The sequence below is a fragment of the Myotis davidii genome, unplaced genomic scaffold, assembly GCF_000327345.1.
Source record: "Myotis davidii unplaced genomic scaffold, ASM32734v1 scaffold512, whole genome shotgun sequence".
Lineage (NCBI taxonomy): Eukaryota > Metazoa > Chordata > Mammalia > Chiroptera > Vespertilionidae > Myotis > Myotis davidii.
The window spans coordinates 1,857,984-1,869,602 of record NW_006284323.1 but is presented as its reverse complement, the minus strand read 5'-3'; the positions used below and the strand labels follow the sequence as shown (position 1 = coordinate 1,869,602).

Here is an 11,619-nt window from a genome sequence, read left to right as displayed (position 1 = left end):
GCCAACTTCGCCTTCCCACTTTTTGTGTAACTTTTTAAAATTTCCACACGGCTTCGCGCATACAGTTCCCAAGTCTCTCAACTTGGGCCCCGCACTTGCACCTTTCACAGGTTCTGTGTGTCAGCGAAGCCGGGTCCCCCTGAACAACTCTCTCCCACAAGGGCTGCAAAGACATAGTTTCTTCAAATGAATGACATTCACAGGCTTTGGGCTTGGAAAGTGGCTTCTCATTGGAAAAAGAGACAAACTGTAGAAATATGAAAACTATGAAAAGCAAGTCATAAAACAGAACCGGTTTCCTCTCCGCCTTTCTCCCCAGGACGCCTAACTGCGCAGTGACCAGGTGAGGAGCTGCTCGCGGCCCCCGCCCGGGATCAGAGCTACCTGGTCATGAGGGAGGGTGTGACCAGGGAAACCTCCTGTCACCAGCTCTGTGGCAGGTTTCAATGCTGCCCCCGTTGTGGGCGGTTTAAATTCTGCACGTGAAAATTACCCCTTCTACATCTTCTTCCTAGTTAAAGCTGGGAAGGGTAATGGAGAGAAGACCCGTCCCCCCGGGGCAGAGCTGTCGAATGCTTGGCACCCACGTGCCAGACGTGGTGGCTCGGGGCTGGGTCCCAGTCGTCCGTGTCCTCGGGCACAGGCTGGTGGCCGCGACGCGGCCAGGTGCCCTTGGCGGCAGTGTCTAACGCTCCTGTCTGCCGGCAGTCAGGAGCTCTACCTCTCTGCCCGGATTTTGTACCTCAGGACAAAGTAGGCAATGATGCGCAGCAAGATGAAGAAAATGCCCAGGACGATGAAGTCCAGGTAGAGCTTGGCGTTCTCCACGTCCAGCTCTCTCAGGATGGCCTCCGACTTCTGGAAGTGGCAGGTCTCGTCCACGTCGCAGTGCAGGTCCTCGCGGTCCAGGCCGTAGATGGACAGCATGACCCCCTCAAACCCGTACCTGCGGAGGAAAGCGCCCCGTGTGAGGAGGGCTCTGCCCCAGGGGCCAGACGCCGTCCACGCTGTCCCTGACTCCGCCTCCGCCTTCTCCGTGGTCCCAGTCGGCTCCTCTCCGCAGATCTTTCCCCCCCAAAAAATACTTCCTAACCTCCCAGCATCCCTGAGATGAACGCACGGGCACCTTCACTATATTTTTCCCATTTCATTTCCTCCAAATGGAACGAATCATAGGGATTTATGCAGGGAAATGAACTGAAAACCACTTGGATTACTTCTGGTCGTACCTACTTTCTAAAAGTTTGATATACCGGAATGTCTGATAGCCTTCCAAGCAGCCTGCAGCACCTAACGAAACACGACTTGCCCATCCATTGTCCCCTGCCAGCCCTACATTGTCGGAACAAAAAACGCTAATTCTGGGGAGAAAGACACGGGGTTCGGGTTTCCCCGCGTTGGCGCGCGCACAGGTTGTGAAACTCTGGACAAGGGCCTTGTTTCCAGCTTGTTGTCCAGAACAAAACACCAGGGTCTGAACGGACATTCCAGAAAAGAAAAACTCGTTCCGACGTGGGATCTGCGTGTCACGAAATCAAAACGCTTTGAAGACAAGCGTGGCCCCCGAGGCCTACGTGCCAGACAGCCCCTGCGTGCAGAGCATGCAGTTGGACCGAGCGCCCATGTGCCAGAATACGCATGTCCAAAGAGGTTAGGGTCTTTTAGTCATGACTCACTTCCCACTGTATTCCTGTTTTTAAAATTTAATATATTTTTATTGATTTCACAGAAGAAGGGAGAGGGAGATAGAAACATCAATGATGAGAGAAAATCATTGATCAGCTACCTCCCCACACTGGGGATCGAGCCCGCAATCCGGGCATGTGCCCTGACTGGAAATCCAACTGTGACCTCCTGGTTCATAGGTCAGTGCTCAGCCACTGAGCCACACCGGTTTTTGTTTTTTTAATATTCCACCAGACTTCTTATTAGGGTTTACAATATTCAGGAACATGTCATAAGCATGTTTATTTCAGAGAGGAATGAAGTGCCTAACAGGTGGAAACGCCCCCTAGAGGCAGGTCTCCAAAGGACCAGACAACGGGCCCACCTGGGCTCCTTCAGGGTACGAGCGGCTAGCACTTAATTTACCCTTGTTGTGTGTGCGTTGGTAAGGGCGGGACACACAAAACTAGGACAAAAATTAAAGGCACCGATCCTCTGGGATCCTCTGTGATATAGGAACGGTGCCAGCATTTAGCTGACAGCTAAGACGTGGCTTTTGTGAGCATGTGCATGTTAACAGAGTCCTCTTCCCTCTGTCACTGTAAAGGCCCCAAGTGACACAGTGTCTCCGCATCCATGACCACCACACATGCACACACACACACACATACACACACACACACACGCTACCTGACGTAGGAGATGTAGGACATCCACTGCAGGTAGGTGGGGATGGTGCCAAGGCTGACGAAAAATCCTGAGAAGAGCAGGATGGGGATGGTCGTCATGGGGCCCACGAAGATTGCCACCTGGGGGGACACAGAGAGAGTTTCCAGTCCCACCCGACTGCCTCTGCAGGTGGCCCCTGGAGGCCATATTCCTGGACAGTCCCTGGGACCACTGAGAAAGGACCGGTTTTCTGGATGGGTCATCCACGGGCCAGGTTGGCGAGGAGAAGCGTCTGGTTTGGGGAGTGAGCAGCTGGCTCTTAGGTGCACGATTTACCCGAGTTCTGGCTTAGCTGTGAAGGAAAGGCCTGGCCTGAGCTCCCTGAAGTCATGGAGGTGCAGAAACGGCAACTGCACGTGGGTTTGTGGGTGGGTGGTACCAGGAGTCTAGAAGGGGCGCGTGGAGGGACCCAGATGGGGTGGGAATGTGGGGGTCCAATGGAGGTTGGAGGGATGGGCAAGTGGATCCCCTGAGGCAACAAAACCTAGGCATCCAGAGCTTGACCTCTGAGCCAGCTGTGTGACCCCGACCAGACCGCATTGCCTGTCTGGGCCTCAGTGTTCACACCTGTAAGATGGGGCTAGCACAGCATCTAATTCAGGGGTGTGCCGGGGACTAACGGAGCTATTATGTGGAGAGCACTGAGCACAGCACTGGCATACACTACGTGCCGCATCAGGGTACCTGTTGCTGTCGATATACCAGTAGTGACCAGCCAGGACACTACGCGTCCTGACCCAAAGGCTGACCTGGACAAGCCGATCTAGGAAGTTAGGGCAGAATCAGGAGGAGGCGGGCAGTGCTGAGCCCCCCAGAGCAGCAGGGAGGCGTTGCCTTGGCTGGTACCTGCAGGGATGTGGCGGCAGCCCCGATCAGGAGGCCCAGGGACTGCGCCACCAGCGAGGTCATGGTGCCCAGTGCAGCAAACAGGACAAACCGCACGGCGTCGGACGGCTGCGACGTCATCCAGTACACGATACTGCAGTAGGCCACCGGGAACACGATCTGGGAACACAGGGCCCATCAGCCTCTCATGGAAATCGTGATCTCCCACCCCAGTCTACAGGGTGTGAGGACAATGCCTGCCCCTCTTTCAACACACGCCTTTCCCAGACGTACCTGGAAGGGCACGTCGGCCAGGGTCTTGGCCAGGTAGTAGGCCTTCAGGCTGTACCAGTAATTCAGGTGTTCCCGGAGAAACACGCCCATCTCCAGGGGAACTAGGAGGCAGGACAATGGAGAAGGCATCAAGCAGACATACCTGGCGTGCCAAATACTGGCTCAACAACCTGGCCTGTGCCGAGATGCGGGTCTTTCCACACCCCCATGCTCAGAGTTTGGATGGAGGAGATAAGGACCGATTCACTAGCTTAGGAGAACCGCCCTCCATTTTTATAACCTGAGGAGTCATCGAGTGGAGGATATCCGTGCAATAATGAGTGTTATTTTAGCGATTACTATAACATTTATCGCGCAACTTATTCTCATTCAATAACTGTGACAGTGTGATTCCTTCCTGCGGACAAGACCTCTTGTGAGGTCTTGGAAATTCCAGGCAATTTAGGGAGGAGCTTTCTGCTGGTGTTCTGCAGAAGCAAGGCTGTCTGCACTGTCAGCCCCACGTGACTCTGCGAACAACCTAGACTTGCATGGAAATCCACCCAGAATAGCTTCATCCCCTCCCAAACGTGGCCGGACTGGGGCTGTCTTAACCCTTTGCGGTCATTTGTCTATTCTCAGCTACCAAAGCTTTTTTACCATTCCGGTCATATGTCTGCTCTCAGCCACCACAGCAAGGAACCGTACGAATCTTCACTCTATTCATTCATGTATCAGTTCATAATTTCTCTGAAAGCTCTTAAGTGTCTAAGTGACCTTGTCACGAACCAAGACATTGCCCTGACAAATCGGAGTTATCGAAACTCAATATAAACAAACGTGGTGGTTCCACACTCGCCATGCAAAACACCGTGGTGAGTCAGTCGCCTTTTGAGAGTGAAGAAATCGACAAGCTTCGGAGATACTTCGCAGAATTTCAAATAAAGCTTTACAAATTACGTTTAACTGTAATTAGGCATTCTCGCTTGTTAAGATATTTCAAAATAATACTCCAAAATGGCAAAAAGAAAGTTACCGAAAGAAGTGTACTGCGAATCTGAAAGTAACGATGAAGAGTTTTATTTTGGCACCTTGAATACTGACTCTGACGTAGAAAGTGATAACATTTGTAGTGATTCTACTAGTAGTGATGTAGTTCCAAAAAAGAATTAATAAATCTTATTTATCTTTCATAATCTTGCATGTTATGTATCACTGCTCTTTCAATGGAAATTAATTCCGACCAGTACGACACCCATGTCCAAATTTAATACGACCGCAAAGGGTTAATAACCAATGGGGTAAGCCATGCCTCTGAGGGGCTCCTGACTAGAAAACCTTTTAGAAATCTCTCCCATAAGCCTTTGTCCCTGCGTGAAAGCCTTCCACCCTTTGGCTTAAACAGGCTCTGTATTTTCTTGTCTAACAGAAAATACAATACCTGCATCTGTCTACAAAGAATATTTTATTTTTTTAAAAAGACAGACACTGTATGTTCAGAAAACTCCTCTCTTGGTCAAGTCATGACCTCGGTCCCCAGTTTGTGGGTTGGAATGACAGAAGAGGAAGGAGAGGAGGGTCTGTGGTCTGTTGGGCACTCACACGTGAGCACGGTGGGCATGAGGGCCGCGAACATGAGGAACAGCATGGAGAAGAAGAGGAAGCCGGAGTTACTCATGACCTTCTTGGCTTCATTCCCGATCCCCAAGTAGAGCAGGCCGATGAGGAGGCCGATGGCAATGTGCGAGGTGGCCCGCAGGTGCATCAAGACCTGGGGGCAGACCTGGCTGTTACTCACACGCCTGGAAGTGGGGGAGTGAGGCAGTGATGGAACAACAGGTCCAAGGCCTCTGGAGACATGGTCCATGTCAGACCTCATGCTTCATGCCGCCCTTTTCCTCCAGAAAAACCAACCTCCAACCCTAAACCAACTCACACACATGCACACATGAGGCAGCATTGTATTGCTGTTAAAACAGATTTGCTCAAAACTTGCAAGCAAGGTCTGTCTGCCTTCAGAGGAGAGGACAGGTGACAGCGATGGTGGAGAAAGGGACCAAGGGTGGGTATATCAGAGGCCACCCTTGGAGAGCTGTGGCATGATTGCTACAAGCCCTTCCATCTTTCAAACTAGGTCCCAGAGCACCCGACCCGTCCTGGGCAGGTTGTCCACCTTAAAGGTGGATGTTACTCTGTTCTCAACCATTCAACACCTCCTTCCCAATAAGCCCCCACCCAGCCCCAGTGCCCTATGCCTTTGCTGTGCTTTCCTGAGGGAGGGGTGCACTCTCTGGCGACATGCTTGGCCATAGGACTTGCTTTGGCCAGAGGAATGTGAGCACAAGTGACAAGTTCCCACCAGAAGTTTTACATTTGATTTCTCCCTTGCATTTTCCCTATGTCGCATTCTAGAAAGGAGCTGCCCTTTCATTCTGAGTCCCAGGATGAGAAGAAACAGGGGGCAGAGTCACAATGCTCAGCCACCAACCAATAACAGAAATATTTACTGTTAGAGCCTCTGGTCTATGAGGGAGTGTTTGTCACAGCAGCATCGCAGAGTGAATGCTGACTGATGCAAATGAAGGAAAAACAGTCAAGACAGATACACCTGAAAATGCCGGCAGCTTCCTTTGCCACAAGAGGCGACTGTAGACACACTTACCGCATCCCTCACGGTACTCAATAAGGCCCTCTTGAAGAGGATGAAGAACTGGGTGAGGCAGCTGGCAGAGACGCTGTGGCAGCTTTCCGTGGAAGCGGAGTTCTGAGGACACACCAAGAAGGGAGAGAAGGTGAGACCCCCGACCCCATGATCCAGTTCCTCAAGGCTAAGAAAGAGCACCATGCCGCAGGGGGAAACATGCAGTGAGGGCTCCCCCAGGCCGGGGGAAGAATTACCTTTTTCCGCCCCTTCCATCCTTTGGACTGCTTTACCTCTTCCGAGGGCTGGTGCTGGAGGAAGGGGTTCACCTCGCCATCGCCCCCAGGAGGCTCTTTCCTGCAGTCAGAGTCGCACAGGCCCTCACCAACGGCTCTCACCAGGCGGCCGTTCTGATCGCCGTACTCACCAGAGGCCACCTCCATGACTGCATGAGACAGAGGTATGTGCTGTCAGCCAAAATCCAGGATAAGAGCCTGAGACCGCCAATGTGAACTGCGGGCCTCTTCATTTTTGCAACCACAGAGCCATGAATCCGGCGGGAATATGTTTAACTGATTATATACAAGTGCACGGTCACGATCATATGATCAAATCATTTAGCTACCGATGTTCTTTCAGCTCTAAACCCCCAGCAAGGTCATGTCACGTGTCAGGAGCCTGGGAATGAAAACAATTAGCTCGTTCTCTACTAACTTAGGGATCCATCCAGGGTTACTGACCCCCTGCTGTGGGCATCCAAGCCTCAGAGCAGAGCTGGAAGACGAGCCGGATGGAGCAGGACTTCTGTTTGGAGAGTTCGCATTTTGCACGTGGGATTGGGCATGAGTGATGAGAGCTGTGGCAGTTCAGGGGGACCACGGAAAAAGGGGTGACCAGGGCCTGAGGTGTGCTTGGCACCTGGGGGCACTGAGGTCTGGGACCATGCGCCCCACCTTTCATAACTGGATGCGGTGGCCCATTTTCATCAAGGAGGCCACACGGGCTCAGCACTGTCCGCTCTGCTGGTCACTCACACCCACCCCTCCCCAGACGCCAGTCTCTGTGCACTCCAGTCCTCTCTCCGGGGGACGTGGAGGAGATGGAAGCCACACCCTAATTTTCTAGAACTTCCCGGAGGTTGCATGGACCCTGTTTCTCTTTCTGTCCATCTTTCCTTCTAGGCTCTCACCTCTTTGCAGGCCTTGGACCTCACCACCCTCCCCCGCTCAGCATACCTGTCCCCAACCATGCTTTTCTCTTGTGTCTATAAACCAGACCCGGCCCCACTGCTGGTAAACAAAGCTGTCTGTTCCCCTCGCGTTCCCATTCCCACACTCTGGCTCAAGTGAGCGAAGTGTTTCCCAGGAACAGGGTCTTGTGGAACATAACTTGGGAGATGATGTTGGAAATATGAAATCCTGGGAGTGTGGCCAGATGTTTGAAAGAAAAGCAACTGAATGAGAAGTGCTAATGACCAGGAGGGTTGTAGTGGGTTGAATAGCACGTCCACCTGGAACCGCAGACTATGACATTATTTGACAAATGTGTTTTGCAGATGTAATTGGTTATGGGTCTTGAGGTGAAACTATCCTGGAGTTAGGATGGGCCCTGAATCCAACAACAGAGACACGCAGAGACAGAGCCATGTGAAGACAGAGATTGGAGTGATGGGGCCACAAGGTTATTTCTTGTTAGAAATAACTCCCTTTAACCTGGGACTAACACCAGAGGTGTTAGAGAATATTGCTCCTAACAACAGTTGCCTTGTTATTTTATCTGGAGGGGAAAACAACCTCTTTTTCTGTCCTTAAAAGTTCCACCATGGATGGCACTCGAGCCAACTGTGGACTATTCATGTAAGCCCCAACCGAGAGCCTCTGGTAAAAGTGAAAATCCACCAGGAGTGGCAAACAAACAAACAAACACTTCATTTTCCTTCCTGGTCAAGGTTATACTTACCAAAATCAGCGGGGTTGTGGTAGGTTGGACAGTTCAGACCTAAATCCCTCAAATATGGTACAAGATTGGAGACTTTCCCCCGGTACACACACTGTCCTTGACTAAGAACATAAAGCTAGAAAAAAAGCAAGGAGAGGTAAACATCAACTCTGCCTGCCTCCATGCTCTCAACATCCATCCACCCACCCACCCACCACCTATTCAACCTTACCTCCACTCCCCCATCCATCCACCACGCACGCACCCACCCACCCACCAATCCATCCATCAATCCACCACCCACCCATCCATCCATCATCCATATATACATACATCCAATCACTCACCCACCCACCCATCCATCCATCCACCAACCAACCCTCCACCAACCTACCCATCCATCTACCCTTTCGTCCTTCCATCCCTCTATCCATATATTCATCTACCCATCTACCCATCTATACCACCCACCCATCCATCCATCTACCCATCCACTCTCCATCCATTCATTCAACCAAATCTATCTATCATATCTATCTATTATCTATCTATCTATCTATCTATCTTATCTATTCTCTCTCTCTCTCTCTCTCTCTCTCTCTCTCTCTCTCTCTCTCTCTCTCTCTCTCTCTCTCTCTCTCTCTCTCTCTCTCTCTCTCTCTCTCTCTCTCTCTCTCTCTCTCTCTCTCTCTCTCTCTCTCTCTCTCTCTCTCTCTCTCTCTCTCTCTATTTTAGGCTCTGTTAAAGTTCACAGGGAAATCCATGGTGAGTCAGGGAAAACTGAGGATATCATGAGGCCCTGAATTTTTTTCTTATATTGTTTTTGCACACTAACTAACCACCTGCCTGGGAAAGATTCGTGAACCTACACATTTCAACACTTGGGATTTTTTTTCCTCTGTCATAATATTAAAACCTAAGATTTATAACACATGATATAATACAGTAGGTCCTCGGGTTACGTAAGAGATCTGTTCCTATGGCACGACATAATGCAATTTTCAACATTCTACATAAGCACCTACGCCACTCACATGGAGCACATACACAGCAGTAATGACGTGAAACCGTAAAAAAAATTTAACAGAAAGATAACAATTCCTGACCTTTACTTGTGGTAAATAAATAATAAAAAAACATAAAGCACATATGTAGATATGTCTAAATGACAGAACTTTTTTTTTTATAAATAAATGGGAGATGGCAACGTAACCACGAAACGACGAACGTCGAGTCTGATGTAACCCTAGGATTGTCTGTACAAATAAATTAATCTGTCATTTAATTCAGTAAAATGGGTATTTCCCCATTGCAACATGAAGCCTCAGCAGTGTCTACAGTGACTCACCCAAGTCCCCATAGCCACACAACAGCTCCTAAGAAGACACTAGCCAGCTCTTCTGACCCCCTTCCTTAGTTGCTTATGACTCCAACATCTTATGAAACACTAAGGCCACTCAACAATGAAGACAGCTCCATGGACTAAGGGGAAGCTGAGAACCAGAATTCAGGTTCCCACGGGCTGACCACAGCAGGGATGTACCTGGTCGAACATCTCGAAGAGCTTGGCGCTGGGCTGGTGGATGGTGCAGATGATGGACCGCCCTCCCTGAGCCAGCCCTTTCATCAGGGAGACCACCTGGAAGCAGGAGGAGCTGTCCAGGCCGCTGCAAGTCAAGGGGCACCATGAGACGTTTGCGGGGACACCCCCCCAAACCAGGCCCACATTCAAAGCACACTGGGTAGGTCCGTGTGCAAGCCTGAGCCCATGGCTGTCTCCTAGTCTCAGACAGGGAGAGTGGGGCAAGTAAGGCCTCTGCCCTGTGACCCCAAAATAGGGGAAGAACAAGATGGGGCGGGCAGGGCACACACCTCCCCCTTCTGAAGCTGCAGGAGGGGCCCCCGTAAAATGTGCTGGCGTAGAGGTCAGGCGCTCTTCCCCCTGCTGCTCCGAGTACCTGGTTGGCTCATCGAAGAACATGACAGGAGGGTTGTTCACCAGCTCCAGCCCGATGGCCAGGCGCTTCCGCTGCCCGCCCGAGAGACTTCCGGTCCGAGTGGTGGCACAAGACAGCAAGCCCAGAGCCGTCAGGATCTCCTTGACCTGGAGGGAGGAGCAGAGCCAGAGCAGCCATCAGGGACCTTCCACCACATGTCACCTCCTCCAGCACCACGTGGAAACCTGCTACCTCCCCCACCCACTCCCAGCACACACAGACCCACGCAACACCCATCCCAGGCTGCCCTGATTTCGGCCTGGGAGGCTGAAGCAGTGGTGAAGCAGGATCCCTATTCTGCCCCCTGTCCTGACCTTCACTTGTAAGCCTGGCTCAGGGCCAGGTCAGGGAAGGTGTTCAGTGAGCATCTGTAGGAAGGTGGATTGGCAGACACATGGATGGACAGATGACCAGGTGGCACAAAGGGCAGGCCACCAAAGTGGTGAAACAAGATAATGAATGAAAGTGGTTGGCAGGCATGAACATTTAGTTGACGGCAGCTCCTGTAGACACACAACTATCCAGGCCAGGCCTCTCAGAAAGAAGGGAGAGAGCCCCCTTTGCCCTTGTCAATAGGGAAACAAGGTCTCTGAAGGGGTAGCAAGATGATAAGAATGCTTGAAGCAGCCAGTCCCTCCACAGCAGTCCCCATGTCCCCCTGAGACACAGGCCCACTGAGATACAAACAGTGCACTGTGGGCTGAGCCCTCCTGTGTGATGGGATTATTGATCTACTATTGGTTCAGGGAACAGAAGGGTCAGCAGACTTCAGGGCAGATAGCAGTGCCAGTTTCAGCCCAGTGTCTTCTCAGAGGTCAGCTGTCGGCCTCCCGGCCTCCACAACAGGCTCACCTCACCGGGGCCCCACCTGAATTAGCCCAGCCATCGTCCCAGCCCTGGGTGACTCCTGGGTCCATCTGGGTGGATCCAGTCTAGCAGCTTCTTTGGGAGATGAGGTCATGCAAAGGAGAAAGAACTCCTTGGATGACTTAAGCAAAGTCACCACAAAATTAGGCTTAGGTGACAGAAAGAGGCAGGACACCACAGCTCCATGGGCTGGGAGGCAGTTGGTCCGACAGGCCTGGGTTCAAATCCTACTCATCCTCTCTCTTTTTGACCCCTAAACCCCCCTCCACTTCCTCCTCTAGAATGTTGTGCCTTTGAGGGACACCAACCCAGAAATAAGGTCAGCGAGGCCACCCTCTAGAAAAGGCTATTGACGTGGGGCAGTTGGGGCGGCTCTTCCGGGTACACTTCCACCCTGGGCAGACAGAGCCACAGGCCAAAGTCACAGCACGAGGAGTCACACTGGTCATTCTAGGCTCACTTTGGGGCATCACAGACATGGCACATGCCCTTTGCCCATCCACCTGTTTCCTTGAGGGCTCACTACTGTGGCCAAGCGTCCCTCAGCCCCTGTGGAGTGGACGCTGGAGGCGGAGGGGATGCTGGAGGCGGAGGGGACGCTGGAGGTGGAGGGGATGCTGGAGGTGGAGGGGACGCTGGAGGTGGAGGGGACGGTGGAGGTGGAGAGGATGGTGGAAGTGGAGA

The 11,619-nt window shown here is 51.8% G+C and overlaps 1 protein-coding gene across 4 annotated transcripts in view; it reads right to left on the bottom strand.

Moving 5' to 3' along the window:
• Positions 1 to 205: 205 nt before the first annotated feature.
• Positions 206 to 11,619, bottom strand: part of ABCG1 (ATP binding cassette subfamily G member 1) — a 43,507-nt gene continuing 32,093 nt past the window's right edge. For 2 of the 4 annotated variants that reach the window (XM_015569048.1, XM_006754337.2), the window contains 10 exons: positions 10,030 to 10,175; positions 9,615 to 9,738; positions 8,093 to 8,207; positions 6,391 to 6,578; positions 6,155 to 6,256; positions 5,095 to 5,263; positions 3,514 to 3,614; positions 3,241 to 3,399; positions 2,356 to 2,474; positions 206 to 946 (listed from right to left, as the gene is read on the bottom strand). In XM_015569048.1, coding sequence (XP_015424534.1) covers positions 718 to 946; positions 2,356 to 2,474; positions 3,241 to 3,399; positions 3,514 to 3,614; positions 5,095 to 5,263; positions 6,155 to 6,256; positions 6,391 to 6,578; positions 8,093 to 8,207; positions 9,615 to 9,738; positions 10,030 to 10,175 — 1,452 coding nt within the window. In that variant the 3' untranslated portion in view covers positions 206 to 717. The remainder of the gene's footprint in view (positions 947 to 2,355; positions 2,475 to 3,240; positions 3,400 to 3,513; positions 3,615 to 5,094; positions 5,264 to 6,154; positions 6,257 to 6,390; positions 6,579 to 8,092; positions 8,208 to 9,614; positions 9,739 to 10,029; positions 10,176 to 11,619) is intronic. The other 2 variants (XM_015569051.1, XM_006754338.2) reach the window with 1 other exon arrangement.